This window comes from Rhopalosiphum padi, chromosome 1 (genome assembly GCF_020882245.1).
Source record: "Rhopalosiphum padi isolate XX-2018 chromosome 1, ASM2088224v1, whole genome shotgun sequence".
Taxonomy (NCBI): domain Eukaryota; kingdom Metazoa; phylum Arthropoda; class Insecta; order Hemiptera; family Aphididae; genus Rhopalosiphum; species Rhopalosiphum padi.
This window is the reverse complement of record NC_083597.1, coordinates 44,703,298-44,721,241: the sequence shown is the minus strand read 5'-3', so window position 1 is coordinate 44,721,241 and position 17,944 is coordinate 44,703,298. Positions and strand designations below refer to the sequence as shown.

At 28.1% G+C, this 17,944-nt stretch overlaps 3 protein-coding genes across 6 annotated transcripts; 1 reads left to right on the top strand and 2 right to left on the bottom strand.

Moving 5' to 3' along the window:
- Positions 1-8,573: 8,573 nt before the first annotated feature.
- On the bottom strand, positions 8,574-12,085 carry LOC132929491 (uncharacterized). 3 transcript variants are annotated; one of them, XM_060994884.1, is made up of 4 exons: positions 11,532-11,748; positions 11,240-11,476; positions 10,611-10,772; positions 8,574-9,486 (listed from the first exon to the last, which is right to left on the bottom strand). In XM_060994884.1, exons 2-4 carry the CDS (start codon positions 11,468-11,470, stop codon positions 8,836-8,838), a joined length of 1,044 nt encoding a protein of 347 aa, XP_060850867.1. In that variant the 5' UTR covers positions 11,471-11,476; positions 11,532-11,748; the 3' UTR covers positions 8,574-8,835. The 3 variants fall into 3 exon arrangements, with proteins under 3 accessions (XP_060850867.1, XP_060850875.1, XP_060850859.1); XM_060994892.1 differs by having other exon boundaries at positions 10,620-10,772; positions 11,240-12,085; XM_060994876.1 differs by having other exon boundaries at positions 11,240-11,748.
- A 41-nt stretch (positions 12,086-12,126) lies between these two features.
- On the top strand, positions 12,127-15,936 carry LOC132929483 (guanine nucleotide-binding protein-like 1). Its single transcript, XM_060994866.1, has 11 exons — positions 12,127-12,390; positions 12,472-12,601; positions 13,316-13,670; positions 13,743-13,953; positions 14,030-14,134; positions 14,204-14,295; positions 14,418-14,540; positions 14,641-14,766; positions 14,827-14,977; positions 15,051-15,191; positions 15,520-15,936. The coding sequence occupies exons 1-11, from the start codon at positions 12,294-12,296 to the stop codon at positions 15,765-15,767; spliced, it is 1,779 nt and encodes a 592-aa protein (XP_060850849.1). The 5' UTR covers positions 12,127-12,293; the 3' UTR covers positions 15,768-15,936.
- A 1,044-nt stretch (positions 15,937-16,980) lies between these two features.
- Positions 16,981-17,832, bottom strand: LOC132929511 (protein SREK1IP1). 2 transcript variants are annotated; one of them, XM_060994903.1, is made up of 2 exons: positions 17,575-17,832; positions 16,981-17,511 (listed from the first exon to the last, which is right to left on the bottom strand). In XM_060994903.1, exons 1-2 carry the CDS (start codon positions 17,597-17,599, stop codon positions 17,126-17,128), a joined length of 411 nt encoding a protein of 136 aa, XP_060850886.1. In that variant the 5' UTR covers positions 17,600-17,832; the 3' UTR covers positions 16,981-17,125. The 2 variants fall into 2 exon arrangements, with proteins under 2 accessions (XP_060850886.1, XP_060850895.1); XM_060994912.1 differs by having other exon boundaries at positions 16,981-17,831.
- Positions 17,833-17,944: the final 112 nt, after the last annotated feature.

Below are 17,944 nucleotides of genomic sequence, written 5' to 3'. Positions count from 1 at the left end.
CTTTTTAATGTAGTTAATGACGATTTTTAATGATTTTTCACGAATTTTATGGATTTTTACCAATTTTTAATGTAGTTAATGACGATTTTTAATGATTTTTCACGAATTTTATGGATTTTTACCACTTTTTAATGTAGTTAATGACGATTTTTAATGATTTTTCACGAATTTTACGGATTTTTACCAATTTTTAATGTAGTTAATGACGATTTTTAATGATTTTTCACGAATTTTATGGATTTTTACCACTTTTTAATGTACTAATTGAGTATTTTTAATGATTTTTGAGGATATTTTATGGAGGTAGTGACGTCATTTATGGACTTTTTAAGGAATCTTACAGATTTTTACCAATTTTTAATGTAGTTAATGACGATTTTTAATGATTTTACACGAATTTTATGGATTTTTACCACTTTTTAATGTACTAATTGAGTATTTTTAATGATTTTTGAGGGTATTTTATGGAGGTAGTGACGTCATTTATGGACATTTTAAAGAATTTTACGGATTTTTACCAATTTTTAATGTAGTTAATGACGATTTTTAATGATTTTTCACGAATTTTATGGATTTTTACCACTTTTTAATGTAGTTAATGACGATTTTTAATGATTTTTCACGAATTTTATGGATTTTTACCAATTTTTAATGTAGTTAATGACGATTTTTAATGATTTTTCACGAATTTTATGGATTTTTACCACTTTTTAATGTAGTTAATGACGATTTTTAATGATTTTTCACGAATTTTACGGATTTTTACCAATTTTTAATGTAGTTAATGACGATTTTTAATGATTTTACACGAATTTTATGGATTTTTACCACTTTTTAATGTAGTTAATGACGAATTTTAATGATTTTTCACGAATTTTATGGATTTTTACCACTTTTTAATGTACTAATTGAGTATTTTTAATGATTTTTGAGGATATTTTATGGAGGTAGTGACGTCATTTATGGACTTTTTAAGGAATTTTACAGATTTTTACCAATTTTTAATGTAGTTAATGACGATTTTTAATGATTTTACACGAATTTTATGGATTTTTACCACTTTTTAATGTAGTTAATGACGATTTTTAATGATTTTTTTACGAATTTTATGGATTTTTACCAATTTTTAATGTAGTTAATGACGATTTTTAATGATTTTTCACGAATTTTATGGATTTTTACCACTTTTTAATGTACTAATTGAGTATTTTTAATGATTTTTGAGGGTATTTTATGGAGGTATTGACGTCATTTATGGACTTTTTAAGGAATTTTATGGATTTTTACCAATTTTTAATGATTTTTCACGAATTTTATGGATTTTTACCAATTTTTAATGTAGTTAATGACGATTTTTAATGATTTTTCACGAATTTTATGGATTTTTACCACTTTTTAATGTACTAATAGAGTATTTTTAATGATTTTTGAGGGTATTTTCTGTAGGTAGTGACGTCAATCATGGACTTTTTAAGGAATTTTACGGATTTTTACCAATTTTTAATGTAGTTAATGACGATTTTTAATGATTTTTCATGAATTTTATGGATTTTTACCACTTTTTAATGTACTAATAGAGTATTTTTAATGATTTTTGAGGGTATTTTATAGAGGTAGTGACGTCATTTATGGACTTTTTAAGGAATTTTATGGATTTTTACCAATTTTTAATTTAGTTAATGACGATTTTTAATGATTTTTCACGAATTTTATGGATTTTTACCACTTCCTTATGTACTAATTGAGTATTTTTAATGATTTTTGAGGGTATTTTATGGAGGTAGTGACGTCACTTATGGACTTTTTAAGGAATTTTATGGATTTTTAGCGCTCTTTTGTGGATTAATTGAAGAAATTTATGAATTTTCACAGATTTTTAATGTAGTTTATGACGATTTTTAATGATTTTTCACGAATTTTATGGATTTTTACCACTTTTTAATGTAGTTAATGACGATTTTTAATGATTTTTCACGAATTTTATGGATTTTTACCACTGTTTAATGTAGTTAATGACAATTTTTAATGATTTTTCATGAATTATATGGATTTTTATCACTTTTTAATGTACTAATAGAGTATTTTTAATGATTTTTGAGGGTATTTTATGGAGGTAGTGACGTCATTTATGGACTTTTTAAGGAATTTTATGGATTTTTAGCGCTCTTTTGTGCATTAATTGAAGAAATTTATGAATTTTCACCGATTTTTAATGTAGTTTATGACGATTTTTAATGATTTTTCACGAATTTTATGGATTTTTACCACTTTTTAATGTACTAATTGAGTATTTTTAATGATATTTGAAGGTATTTTCTGGAGGTAGTGATGTCATTTATGGACTTTTTAAGGAATTTTATGGATTTTTAGCGCTCTTTTTTGCATTAATTGAAGAAATTTATGAATTTTTACCGATTTTTAATTTAGTTTATGACGATTTTTAATGATTTTTCACGAATTTTATGGATTTTTACCACTTTTTAATGTAGTTAATGACGATTTTTAATGATTTTTCACGAATTTTATGGATTTTTACCACTGTTTAATGTAGTTAATGACGATTTTTAATGATTTTTCACGAATTTTATGAATTTTTACCACTTTTTAATGTACTAATTGAGTATTTTTAATGATTTTTGAGGGTATTTTTTGGAGGTAGTGACGTCATTTATGGGCTTTTTCACGAATTTTATGGATTTTTACCACTGTTTAATCTACTAATAGAGTATTTTTAATGATTTTTGAGGGAATTTTATGGAGGTATTGACGTCATTTATGGACTTTTTAAGGAATTTTATGGATTTTTAGCGCTCATTTGTGGATTAATTGAAGAAATTTATGATTTTTCGCCGATTTTTAATGTAGTTTATGACGATTTTTAATGATTTTTCACGAATTTTATGGATTTTTACCACTTTTTAATGTATTTAATGACGATTTTCAATGATTTTTCACGAATTTTATGGATTTTTACCAATTTTTAATGTAGTTAATGACGATTTTAAATGATTTTTCACGAATTTTATGGATTTTTACTACTGTTTAATGTAGTAATTGAGTATTTTTAATGATTTTTAAAAATATTTCGTTATCAAGCGCAGACGTTCAATATGTACCGGAAATTGAAATACGCATAAATAATTTGGAAGTGATGGACGAAAAAAAATTTGATGAAACGGTTCTGGAGACAGATAACTCCATGCCGGAACAATATCTAGGTTAATCCAATTATACCTACATTTGTTAATGATTCTATCAAATGCCGATAGGAGTTGTTGGACACAATACTTGGCACTGTTCTATATGCGAATAATAATGGATGATACAATAGCGATTGACAGTTCACGCAATTAAAACATTCTCACCATCACAGCAACCTATAGTTTCGACGTTACAGATGGTTGTCAAACATTTATAGGTAGCAGTAATGGTGAATATGTTTTGAAAGTGTGGATAAATAATCGAAATTGTATCACCCACGATTGTTACTTACAGGTTACCCCTTGTCTTCCATGGCTCCTATAATTTTAATTTGATAGACAGTTTATTGTAATTTGTAATGCAAATACAAATTTGCATTGTAGCTATAATACAAACATGCATCCTCTATGATTTTAAGAGCTTCATTAAAAATTTCATCTGTGTAATCCATATCACAATTATCATCCCGGTGTTTATCATCTTTAAGTAAACCAAGTCGTTCGCATGATTCTCTATATATGTTTCATATATAATCCCATCAATATTTCTTATATCTTCATATTATGTTGGCCCACGCACATTATGTAATATGATTTTTAGAAAAAACATTCGGGATTACTTGGATGTATCGTATACATTCGACCCATCGTACCAGCTTTAAATATATTTAGATGTCCACTGACCGGAATTCCTTGTTTTCTAATATTTTTTAAGATGTATAAACAATTTATAATTTTAAAATACTCATAACTCACTTTAAAATAAAAATATAATAAAACGCTTATGAGATGCCCTCGACAATGTTTTTAGCTTTAAATTCTATAATAGGTCATTTCACTCTAATTTGAGAAATTAATATGGTTATGGCAATTTTTGTGAACGTAAAATTTGCTATGTTGCGCGTGGGTTAGAGAGAGATAACTAATACTATGCTGACATCCTCTTAAGTAGGCATAACGTTTAAAATTAAAATAATACATTAATATATGTCTGGGTGTGTAATATATTAATATGATACAACCAGGGGTGTTCCCATAGGGTATACTACATATACGCCGTATACTCTCAAGATTTTTTTTCAATATTATGGGTAACTGCGTATACCCATAAATCCATAATACATGCGTATTTGATGATATAGTATACTCTCAAAAAAATTCATGGGAACACCACTGGATACAACATTGTTTATATAGATATAGATAATTATAATTTACAAGTATAATTATGATTATAATAACATTTTTATAAATATTTTTATGGTGAACTAGAAAAATATTTTCTAATTCATTAATTTTTATATGACTTAATTTTGAAGAAAACTTTACACTAAACGCACCAAAGTAATCATCATAGTTAATAGTAATTAGTATTAAACAAATTATATTTAATAAATGGTTCATCTTTTATAATAAAAATACATTTAATCAAACCAAACAAAGGTAATAAATCATTATTTTCATCACATACTTTAATAATTACAAACATATTTTTAGTGTTATATGAAACTCCATTGATGATTACCCACGAAACAAAATATATATCACTGCTATTCAAATCATAATCACTATAATGACAAAGACGATGTCGAAATTATTTGTAAAAATACTAAAAATGTAAAATACTAAAATATTATAACTATATTATAGTAATAACTAATAAGTAGCACTGTACGTAAAGGTAATAACGGAATACGATATGTGACTATGCGAGTTTGTGATGTACGTCTTGAAAGTTGACACGGCCGCGGCATCAATAATAATAAAAGATTTTTCCGGGCGCGGGCTTGCTGCGCCCCCGTCCTAACCGTTAGCACCGGAGGGTTTGCATGGTGCGGGTACTTGTACCGGCGACTCCCCAGGCGAAATGCTACAGGTAGTCGCCGCCGGTACTTTCTCCTCTACGCAAACCAACGGTGTCGGTTCGGCCGGAAGCGTATAGTTGCAAGACGTGTTCTCCTGATCTGATCGTTCTCTTGCCTGTAACTTTCATGCTTTCATTTTTTCTTTTAATTTTAAAAGATTTTTCCGGGCGCGGGCTTGCTGCGCCTCCGTCCTAACCGTTAGAACCGGTGGTTTGCATGGTGCGGGTACTTGTACCGGCGACTCCCCAGGCGAAATGCTGCAGGTAGTCGCCGCCAGTACTTTCTCCTCCACGCAAACCTGCAACGGTGCCGGTTCGGCCGGAGGCGTAGTGTCTTCTTCTGTCGGCTCTTCGATCTTCTTTGTTTCTGCAAAGGACAGTTATTATAATGCAATTTTATTTATTAAAATAGATGCTGTGGCGGAAAAAATTATCATAGCTGCTGTTCGTTGTGTTAAACTACCAAAATACGCGCTCGTGTTCATTGCGTAATTTTGTCCTTGTGTACTATCGATCGACACCCGTTCATATACAGTTAACAAGCTGCAGCTTATAAAAATTATTATAAATAAGATACTTACGCGTTAGTCGGTCCAGGCAGTTTACCACGTAAGGTTTTAAAAAGTACATTAACGTAAGCATATTTCATTTATTGTCAAAAATATAATGATTATCTATTTGAATATTTCACAAATGCGAATACTTAACTGTACTTAAATGTTTTCTGTAATTATATCACATTATTATATTACCATGGAATCTCAAAGTATATATTACTAGAATAATATGGATTAATTTCTTAGGTGAAAAATAGAATATAAATATATTATATAATATATTAGAAATAAAAATCAAACATGTCCGTAAACCTAATCTGAATACTATTTTCGAACAATTAAGTACCTATGACTAATTGAAAATGGTAATAAGTCATGTATAATATTTAAGGCACCTTACATTTAACGTTACCTATAAATTATTATTATTATTAAATAAACAAGGACTTTAGTTTGGCAAGTATAAGGTACTTTTAGGTGACAATAAAATAAAAAAATTAATATGCATATGTCGTAGGCATATATTCAAATCAAGCGTTTTACTAAATGTCAGGTAAATAATCAAAAAAATTAATTTTTATGCAATTTTACTATTCACCTAGGTCCTAAACATTTAGATTTTAATTAAATGTCTATTTCAAGTCAGTCGATTACAAAAAAAAAAAATGAAACATTTTGTATTATTTTAACAATTGAACTATACATTTTCATATAAATTATTTATTACTAATCTATAAAAAAATATCCTGGATACCTGGATTCAAATCAAATTTTGTCACTATTGTAAAAAAGAAAATCACGTCATTATAGAAAATGTCGTAAGCGTATTCATAACAAGAAAAAAAAAGATCAGGGCGAATTATCTTCTAATAAAAATTCAAATAATAATGTAAACCGAATTGTATGGAGATCGAAAACATGTCCGCACTATTATCTATACATGGATAAGATGACACACAAAATGTACTTTAATAAGTCTTGAACCTACCACGCTAGTGGCATGCGAAAGACTATATGGTATTATGGACTTATGGTGGTACGCGAAGGGCAGTTTTTGGAAAATAATAAAAATTCAGTTATTTAATCCTATCTTATTTAAAAAAAAAATAAAAAAAAAAAAATAATTATACTGTAGTTGTAGTATTTTACTGCCTTAGACTTGATGGAATTTAAAATGGAAATACATAGCACGTGATTGGTTAGCAGCTTCTATTAAGAACAAACGACCTCTTACGGTCGTCTCTTGTGAAGATAACCTTGAACCAGCTGAACCACAACAAAAAATTCAAAATTATAGAACTCCTTTTCCACCTGAGCATAAAACGAAGGACAAATATGAACACTGGCCAATTGTTGATGATTTGAAGACTGCGAGAAATTGCAGAAATAAAAAATGTAAAAGTCGCACTCGGGTAAGATGTAGTAAGTGTAATATTTATTTGTGTTTAACTGCAAAGAACACATGTTTTAAAGATTTTCATACATAAAAAAATACTGCATTATTTACTGCAATTATTTTTTTTATATTCTGTTGTTTTTCAAGTTAACTATAAAAGTGTATTAAAAAGTTCAATATATTTTTTTTTTTTATTAAAATTGTTATTTTTTGATAATAATATGTAAAGTAAAAAATTGATTTATTATTACAGAACGTACCTACACAAATGTGTAGGTTGTTTTTTAGCAAAAATGATTGTTTTTTTTTTTAAATATTTTTCCTTTGTATTTTGATACCTAATGAGTCCATTCTGAAACATATAGAACATTTGAAGAAAAAAAAAGTCCAGGATTTAAAGAGGGTAATAATTTACCTACACAAAAGTGTAGATTGGTTGACAATGGTTATGAAATTGAAATAATATTCAGTATGTAGTAACAAAGTTATTCACCTACACAAAAATGTAGGTCAGTACTGAAAGGGATAATTAAAAAAAATATGTATTTAACTGTACCATTTTGGATTCTTCTATTTTTAGTCATTAGTGGTATAGGTACGCGACTGATTAATAATATACCTAAGTGGTACGTAAAAAATAAAATTTGAGAACCACCGGTTAATTAGTCCTCGGTTTTCAAAATAAAATATACTCGATGATTGTTGAGAAAGTTTTTCGTCAATGAGCCTCTGCATAACATCTGTACAATGCATTTCGGTGAAATATTATGCGTGAACACTATTATATAATGGTAACTAGAGCTCTATTTCTGGGTAAGTTAAATTGATATTAGCGACCCGTGGGGATTTTCACCCAAAACCACTAGTATTGATTATTAACACTAACATAAAAAAACTGGGTGGGCTAAGCTACCCTACTAGTTGTGCCTATGAATTAGTGGTTTATCCATCAGTTTCCTCACTTTTTCTTCCAAAAATAGTCGAAATTTTCATGCGGTCGCCGTCTAACGTAAATCGGTTATCCAGGCGTGGTTTTTAATTTTTTTGACCGTGTTTCGGAAGGTGGCGAAGCACTTAACCTACATATTAAAAAAGATAGGACAATTCTACACAAGATGAAAACAAATCTGGAGTGCACACGGGTCTCGGTCACATATAACAATAAGCGCCTAAAGTCCCAGGTGACTATTTGTCGTGCGGCCGCCGTGATTAATTTATAGTCGGTGTAGTTAATTTTTAACGTTTGTGATCATACCTGCTAAAATTCTTTTAGTTATGACCAGACTGCAAGTTTTATCATAATATACCTATTTAAATTTTTTGTAACTTTTTACTGTCATTGTGCATCCACATAATCTTTGTGGTTCAAATTAATATTTATCAGGTTCTTAGTTTCAAATTTTTATTTTAGATTTTGAGCCTCTGAGGTGTGTGAAGAATGTAACTATCTGGAGAATTACTACCATAACCACTAAAGATACTATTCAATGGTAAATTAAAATAAAATGGAAACTGGTGATACATTTTATTAAATAATACAATGAATAAAAAAGATAAGTAATAATACTGATCATATGTAATTTGTTAAATAATAACAATACAATATAATAAGCAGTTTTAATATTAAAACATTTAATAATAATATATATTATATAGATAGTTATAAAGCATATTTTAGGTAGACCAATTCAGTAATTTCTTCTCTCTGTTTCTTTTTATTCTTTGTAATTGTTTTGAACAGCAGTGCTGTATTAGAATAATAATATAATTAGTCATAATGTGACTACCCAATTTTTAATTGTTAATTATTAATTTGTGTTAATTATGAGAGATGTTTTTATTGCGATATTCTTCCAATCGTTTTTTTTTTTCAAGTGATATGAATAATTTAGTAGATTTTTTTAAATGTAGCCTTGATCTTTTTATATGAAATATACTTCTTAAGGTTTCACAAAATGAACATTTAATATATGACATATCAATTAAATATGGACATTTTTTATGTTGCCAATGTTTTTGAGCAATTATATTTGCACATTTAACTGTTATACCTTCAAATTCTTGAATTAAAGGTCCACCGGCACATACTTTTTTAGAATTTAAAAGAATCATAACTGAAATCAATTCATGTAATGAAGAAATATTTGAATTTGGACACAAATCTTGAAGGCTTATATTCATATCATATATTTTAAATTTCATAATCATGTCTGAATCAAGAAAAATCTGTTTTTCAATAATAATTTCAGCATCATAGTTATTACATTTTATTGTATACAATACAATATATGGTTTCTTTCCTCTGTGTATCTCATATTTCCAATTATCTGGAAGTCCAGTTGATTCAAGATCACAACATAAGTTTTCAAACTTTTCTTCGGTCGACAAAACAGGAGATTGAACAAATTCTGGATCAAGATCATCACTACTAGGAGATTCAAATACTTCAGATTTAATCTCGGGTTTAACCTACACAAAAAATATATTTAAAATAAATACAATAGATATCTGTATGCCTAAATAACATTTGAAAATTAAACATAAAATTGATATAAAAACATGATATGAACAGTAAAAACATATTATGCATAATATACAGTGGTGGTGCGAACAATTTTAATTTGTGGGACACATCAGTGTATTAATAGTAATGTAAAATAATACTACTAAATTTATAAATTATAAATATCAGGTATAATTAATCCGGGGGTCAGGGCCATAGAAAAATGAAACCAGCCAGCTTTAACATTTTCCAACCACCCACCCACTAAATTTTGTCGTGGCACCACTGATAATATATATGCATATATTAAATTGTAATATTGTATCTAAATCAGTGGTTCCCAACCTATGGTCCGCGGACCACCGGTGGTCCGCGAGACATCATGAAGTGGTCCGCGAGCCATACCTACAAAATTTAAAAATATTTCATTTTTCCACCGAATCGTTTATTTCAACCGATAATCTAATCTTGTTTGTACAGCAAGATTAGATTATTGGTAGAATACAACAAGCTATGTACAAAGTTTAATATTAATTATTGTTAGTTGCTCTGTATTCGTACTCCGTAGTCGACGTCTGTGTTTCTGCCTCTTTTTGATAGTTCGTGTGTTAATATTAAAATTAATATTTTCCGCACTGCTCTACATTAAAAACAAACAAAGAAATCGGCTGGACGCCACTAAAGACATGAGTGTAGCTTTGAGCAATATTACCCCAAGAATATCTTTGTTAGTAAAGGAAATGCAAGCGCAAAAATCACATTAACTTGTTTTTATAATTAAATTTGCCTTTTATAAAAATAATAGTATGATACCCATTTTTTTTATTATAGTAATTTGTGTTGAATTGTTAATAAATGTAAAATTTTTACCAAATTAAATTATTTTGTATAGTAAAGTAGTAGAATAGTAAAATGATAAAAATTTAAATTTTTTGTATTCTTGTAAAAAAAAAAAAAAAAAGTCTTCCTAGTTTACGTAAAAACTGAGGTGGTCCGCGACCTATAAAATATTGTCGAAGTGGTCCGTGGTGGTAAAAAGGTTGGGAACCACTGATCTAAATAAATATTAAATATTTTTAGCATAATTCACCTCTATTACTTTAATGTTTTCAGAGGAGATCAATTTAATTAATGTACAGTCTTGATTACTATGAGACTGTATATTAGTCTGTGGAGTAGATAAATATCTTCTTTCAGGAAAAAATATACATGGAATAGCATCTTTTTTTAGTTTTGGATACTTGAAATTTATCTGAAAAATGCAATAAGTTATTTAAATAAATAATTTATTTTATCAAATACATTAAATAAACAATAGTCAATGGGTATTAAGCAAAATAATAATTTTAAATTTAATTAAATTGTATAATATGTACGTAACAATGAAATATGTTTATTATATTTTAATAGCAATTATTTTATGATACATGAACATGATATATTTCTAAATACCCATATAACAGGGGTGGATCTGGAGGGAAGGGGCGATTGCCCGCATCATTCTAAGGCTTAAGTTTTTAACGTAATAATAATTACTTCATAGTTCATTATTTGTAATTTGTAAATCATCATAGATATCATGTTAGCCCTTTAAGAATTGCCCCCTCCCTCCGTTATCTGGGCCTAGATCCACCACTGGTAACAAATAATATTAAATCATGTATGAATAAGTTGTTCAGTTTTAAAATTTTAATAATTAAATTTAAAATATATACTCACACACACTTGTTTGTCACCTGTCCCTGAAGTCCATGTTCTAATAATTTGATCATCAAGAAAATGATTAGCACAAACTGCTGAATTCTTATTAACAATAAAATTTTTATTGGGTATTGCATTAATCCACTTTTGTCTCAAATTATTATTATTGGGAAATGAGAAAGTAGATATATTAAAATGATTAGATTTATATCCTGTTGTGCATCCAACAACACTACACGTGCGAGGCATGGTTTACTGTGATACAATATCGAATTACTATAAATTATAAAAATAATAAAGTAAATTGTACCTATTCGAATGCTGGTATACTAATATGTTTTAACTTTTCAACTACCCAATGTATATTAAAACACTTCAACAACAATAAGTCAATTTATAAAGTATAAATTTATTATACTAACTACAGAGTACAGACATTTAAAAACCTTTAAACTATTATTACAATGACTATTTCATATCATTCACGAGTTACAAGCCATCAGGTACTCGTTATAGTATTATCGCTCATTAACCCTACATACCACTTGAGCTCTACCACAGATGCGGCGAATATGTGTACTAAACACTAAATCCGTAACACGTTCTACAACGGTCATAGTTATTATAATTATAGTGTTATTACCTAACCTAGGAAATCTGTACTATAAATTACCGTACTGTGTTCTGTTTCTGCTTATTCTGTGGTATTAGAGATGTGTCCTTCGAGAACTAAGTATAATATTATGAACGATTCATTAAAATACTGCGTTTAACACGCAAAAGTAAACAATATTTCAACAACCACTGCTGACGAGGGACGGCTGTATTCGAAATATATATTATTATTGTTTTGTCGATAAGCAGACTTCGGAATATTATCACTGATCATGTTATCTGTGATAACGTACCGTATCAATATGAGCAATCAGTAAGCACTTGAATAGTAGTCAATGTAACTGATTTTTTAACATTACCGTTTTTGCTGGTGTTGGTTTTGGAAAATCGTTATTTTAAAATTTTTATTGCGAAGGATAACTGCAATAACTAAAATATAGAATAACAAAATATCGCAATGCCCCAAGGACGTCGAAAATTGCCTTTCAGCGGTAAACAAAAAAAACAACAAATACAAGAAAAAAGGAAGAGAAAACAACTGAACGCTGCGTCTGGTAGGAGACTTTTAGTGAAATGAATTATTAGATCACACTTGTGTAATTGTATGATAAAATATATTTTACACTTTTAAACAGGATCTGAGTATAACTACGAAAGAGCCGAAGGGAATAATGTCAGACCTCCCAAAGAACGTTTGCCCGAGTTCAATGTGCAAAGTATCAATCAACAGCCGTTACATCGTGGCGGTAGATCTAACCCAAATCAGTGTGTATAAATAAACATTTATTATTATTTATTTGAATTGTGCTACCTATTCATTGTGTATAGCTGAACATGTTTTGAACTAATAATATTATGGTATTAGCTATTAAGTACCAATGGCAAACTATAAAACAAAAATACTTATTGATTTAAAAAATTACAAAACAATTTTTATCATTTCACGTTTTATTGGTTTAAAAAAATGCTTGCTTACTTATTAAATGTTTCTGTTAAATTAAATATAATCTTAATTTTTGGCTAAAAGTTTACTAAGAGATCATCACACTACACATGTGTTGTTTCTGTCATATTATGTATATACATCATTCCAAATATATATTCAGCATAATAAATTTTGTGTTGTTAATTTCAATATTAGAAAATTAATTATTGAATTGATATAGTTAAAAATGATGCCTTAGTATTTTATAGGCTCTTATTATTAACATTTCAATATTAAAGTGAGTATATTTACATGAAATATTACAATTTGTACTACTCGCTTTAAACTGTTAATATGATTAAAAGGTTACCAGGAGCCCTAGTTAATAATTTAATATCCTTGCCTTTAAATAAGATAAAAGGTCAATTCACTCTAATATTAGAACTAATAACACACAAAGGTTAAAGTCATTGAACTTAAAATAAATATATTTTATTCATGAAAAAATTATTATTATCTTTATAATTTAAAGTAAACTGAACATTTTTGTTTAGGTATGTGCTACAATTTCGGCGAGAAACTGAAGAAGAAATAAGGAAAAGAAAAGAAGATGCAAGAAAGCAAATTATTCCAGTATCTGAAGAAGAGCTTGAGTTTGATCCTGCTCCTTATTTTTGTGGCAATGAGCTTGGTTTTCCAATACGACCTAAATGGAGTCCAGATATGACTAGAGAACAGTTGGATAGTCGTGAATATAGTTATTTCAAGGAGTATTTACTAACATTGAAAAAAAGAAGTGACTGGGATGAGTTAAGTTATTTTGAGTTGAATTTGGAAACTTGGCGACAGATGTGGCGTGTTATGGAAATGTCAGATATTATTGTATGGATAGCTGATGCTCGTTATCCAGTAAGTTAATCAATATTTTTGTTCATAATACATTATTTACTCTTTTTCTAAAACTTTACAATTTTCTTTCAGGCTGTCCCTACATACTTATTTACATATGTATTAAAGACTTTAAAAAAGAGTTTAATTATAATACTAAATAAAATGGATTTAGTGCCATCAGCTATCGGCTTAGCTTGGAAACATAAAATAACACAAACATATAATTTAGATGATGACGATAAAGCTAAAGTTCATGTTTTGTTTTTTACTTCTTACAAAAACAGTTCAGAATTTAAAGAAGGTATACAACTATAATAATAATTAAAATTATATAAAATATTAATTTTATAAAATTTTAATAAAACATATTGTTACAGGTGTTCAGAAAAAAAAACCTAGAGGTAAATTAAAGATGGCTGCAGAAGCTGCAGAAAATTTGTTGAAAGAATGTAAAAGTATAATAGAAAAATATCAAGCAAAGAGTATGTTTCTAAATGTTTACAAAATTTAATACTATAAATAGTTTTCTTTAATGTTTTTATGTGTTGTAGTCGATTTGCAAAGCTGGGAAAATAAAATTTCTGAAGAAAAAGAATTAGAATATGATAATGAAGAAGATGTTGAAATAGAAGAAAAAATTACTGTAAGTTATTTTTTGTAGACAATATCATATATTATTGAATCAATATTATTTAATATTATTTTTAAAACATAAAATGATTAAAATGTAATTTCAATTAATTTGAAAAATGTTCTATTTTTAAGGCTGTTCCAGAAACGAGTTATGAGCATTTTGATTTGTTTCAAAATAATTATCTTACAATTGGTTTGTTAGGTCAACCTAATGCTGGAAAATCATCTGTTTTAAATGCATTGATGGGCAAAAAAGTAATATAAATTTTAGATTACAATGTAGTTAGTTACTTTAGCAACTTTCAAATTGTAAGTATTATAATATTTACTTATTATTTTAATATTTATTTTTAAGGTTGTCAGTGTTTCTGGAACTCCTGGACACACAAAGCATTTTCAGACAATATTTTTAACTTCCAGTGTTCGTTTGTGTGACTGCCCTGGACTTGTGTTTCCATCTAAACTCCCTAAACCATTACAAGTATTTAAAAAAAAATAATAAATAAACACGACATATTTTATGCGTAAAGTTTTTTTTTAGGTTTTAATGGGTTGTTATCCTATTGCACAACTTCGTGAACCGTATTCAACTATTACATTTTTAGCTGAAAGATTGAATCTGGTAAAACTTTTAAACTTACAACATCCCGAGCCTGGTGAAAGTGAATGGTCTGCAATAGACATTTGTGACAGTATGTAATTTTAATGCTTTTATAAAATACATTTCAATTGTTTATATGCATGGATTATTAATTAATGATTCAGGTTGGGCCATTAAACGAGGTTTTTTAACCGCTAGAGCAGGACGACCAGATACATATCGTGCTGCCAATCATTTACTACGTATGACACTTAGTGGGAAAATTTGTTTAGCATTGAGACCTCTAGGATTTACAACAAACAAAAGTATGAAATATCAATTTTAAAATGTTAAAATTTGTTACACCTCATAAGCTGCATACACTACAATTATAAATATCTCTAAAAAAATTATTAAAAAAAAAAAAAAATTTGTAGGACTATAATAAAAATATAATGTATTAAAATTTTAAACTAATAACTGTACATGGTGGCCAATTTGTGTGCAGGTGTGCTAGATTTACCTGGTAAGGGTGACAAACTGATGTCGCTCATCAATTGGTTACCGTCAAATACAGTTTTTAATTTGAATAGACAATTTTTTAACTATTTCAAAATATCTATATAGTATATTCATTATTCTTGTATTCTTTAGAATATTGGTCATCTTCTGCAGAGCTAAAAAATATATGGAAAGTTAAAGGCATTGTGGATGAGCTGGATACATATGAACACAATTTTGTAGAACTATCGGATGATGAGCAAAAACCAACTGCTCAGACTGACACTAATGAAATTGAAGATGATGAGAGTGATGAAGACGAATCTTGTGATAGTGATAGTTCAGAAGTATGTGGAGCAATTTCATCTAATAAGTTTGCTGCATTGGATATGTCTAATTGATACAAGTTTTACAGTATTGTCTTTATAAAGATAATTTTATGTTAATCCTATTTATGTTTTTTGAGCATTATTAAATTTTTAATTAAAACTGGTTGTGAATTTAAGTGATTTTATTTTAAAATATATAAAATGCTCAATGAAGTTAATAAATTGAAACGTTTGTTAATTATACTCGTGTACATTTTTCTTATATTAATTATATACAAAATCTTATACTAGTATCATTTTACTTGTTCGGGTCTTTAATATACTCGATTTTTTTTTCAAACTAGTTCAAACATTTGAATGACCATTTAAAGTTTATAGTAAATTAAGTGTTAATATATTTTTAATGTATACTGTTTGGAATACTATATTCTATATAATAATATTCTATACAACATACTTTCTTTACACATACATTATATATTTATGATTTAAGCCATTAATTTAAAGAAGCCGTTATTACTTTTTGTAATTGATACCTACTTGATTAATTGCTAAAAATTAAATTATATTTTATTAGAATATTATGTTGACTTAAAATTATATTATATTCATATCATGAAATAGGAAATCCAAACAGATGACTATATAATTGGGGGCAGTTTTTTTATAGGTCTGTAATGCCTCAATTTCAACAGTTTCCTGCTTCTTGTTCTTTTCAACACAATATTATAATACTTGATGTTCTTGTCCATATTTTTAAAATAGAATACTGTTTAATTCCATCCAATCCTGTGTTTTGTTTATCAAAATTAATATGAATCTATATGTACAATACAATCTTAAATTTTGTTCCAATTAATATTGAACAATATTTTCCTAAATTAAATCATCTCTAAAAATATTGTTCAGTTATTATTTTAATGTTTCATTCTTTCAAACTAATAGTTTAAAAAAAACATTTTTTCTTGAACAATAATATTAAACCAATATTATATGATCATTCTGACGAAATATGTTTCCTTTAAAATAAGACTCTATTTCAGATAATTATTTTTCTTATAAATACATTTCCATTGTTAAAATGACGTACTTTATAACTTGCAGTACATCAATTTATTGTTTACCTAAAAGGCTTAAAACCATTTATATGGAACTATATTATATGATTTTTTAACAAGGTTTTATAGTATTTTTATGGTCAATTTAAATATATAAAGATAAAATAAGTTGGTTTCAAATATTTGATATACAACAGATTTTTAATACTAAATATAAACTAAAGATATATATTACATACCATTTATTTAAATAATAATTAATTATAGTCATGTAATTATTTTATGTATAAAAAAACCTTTTTTGGAAATTTTAAATATATAATTTAATATTTAAAACCTACAAATTATGTTAATTACTTATTTACTAAATACTTAATCTTTAGATTTTTTTTCTTTTTTGTGTTTCTTGTGTTTCTTATGTTTCTTTTTTCGTTCTACTGTGTCGTCATCTGACGAATCACTGTCAGACGTATTGTGCTTTCGTTTCTTTGACTTCTTCTTTTTCTTTTTCTTCTTTTTGGCTGCCGCCTCTTTCAGTTTCAAGGCTAACTCGGTCTCGCGCAGCTGCACCAGTGGCGTCACATACTCCTCATCCGGTTCACTGCTCGTGCTGCTTACATCCAACACGATATCCTTGTTGGGATCGATTTTGATGAAATTCCGACATTGGAACGTCAGGTGACCGGAGTAACCGCATTTCTTACACGCTGGTCTGGCTGTGGTCTCTTTAGCAAAACCCGAGAACTTGGACTCCATAACTAGTCAGCAGTCACCGACCTGCGTGGGTAGGATTATTTGTTATTGTTATTAAAATAACGTACTTAGCGCTCGAATAAATGGTTCCATCAACGACGGACGGTTGAGCTGCACGTCATCATTGTTCCGCTAGAAAACAAAAAACACTTTCGGTACGTTTTAACGGGTTATAGTTATGCCTAGGTATAACCACGTATAATTCATAATGCACGCAGACTGTAATTTGAAATTAAAACGTTTTTAAGCGTATAAACTATCGTTGTTGACGGTCGATACGAGTACCTAATGAAGTAATTGAGCGCCTTTAGTGATTATACGACTATAGTTGTCAACAATATTATCATTGCCTTATCACCTGTACACAACTCCTAACCGAACCGAACAGTAAAATGTAAATAATTTGGCACGCCGTATCAAGTCACATATGATTTCCTT

Excerpts from the sequence above, each read along its gene's own strand:
- LOC132929491 (XM_060994876.1), bottom strand. The coding sequence starts at position 11,470 with ATGCCTCGCACGTGTAGTGTTGTTGGATGCACAACAGGATATAAATCT. Across the intron at positions 10,773-11,239 it reads CAGGTGACAAACAAGTGTGT|ATAAATTTCAAGTATCCAAA; the intron begins GTGAGTATATAT and ends TGCATTTTTCAG. Across the intron at positions 9,487-10,610 it reads AAAACATTAAAGTAATAGAG|GTTAAACCCGAGATTAAATC; the intron begins GTGAATTATGCT and ends TTTTTTGTGTAG.
- LOC132929483 (XM_060994866.1), top strand. The coding sequence starts at position 12,294 with ATGCCCCAAGGACGTCGAAAATTGCCTTTCAGCGGTAAACAAAAAAAA. Across the intron at positions 14,541-14,640 it reads ATGCATTGATGGGCAAAAAA|GTTGTCAGTGTTTCTGGAAC; the intron begins GTAATATAAATT and ends TTTATTTTTAAG. Across the intron at positions 14,978-15,050 it reads TGCAATAGACATTTGTGACA|GTTGGGCCATTAAACGAGGT; the intron begins GTATGTAATTTT and ends TTAATGATTCAG.
- LOC132929511 (XM_060994903.1), bottom strand. The coding sequence starts at position 17,599 with ATGGAACCATTTATTCGAGCGCTAA. Across the intron at positions 17,512-17,574 it reads ACCATTTATTCGAGCGCTAA|TTATGGAGTCCAAGTTCTCG; the intron begins GTACGTTATTTT and ends ACTGCTGACTAG.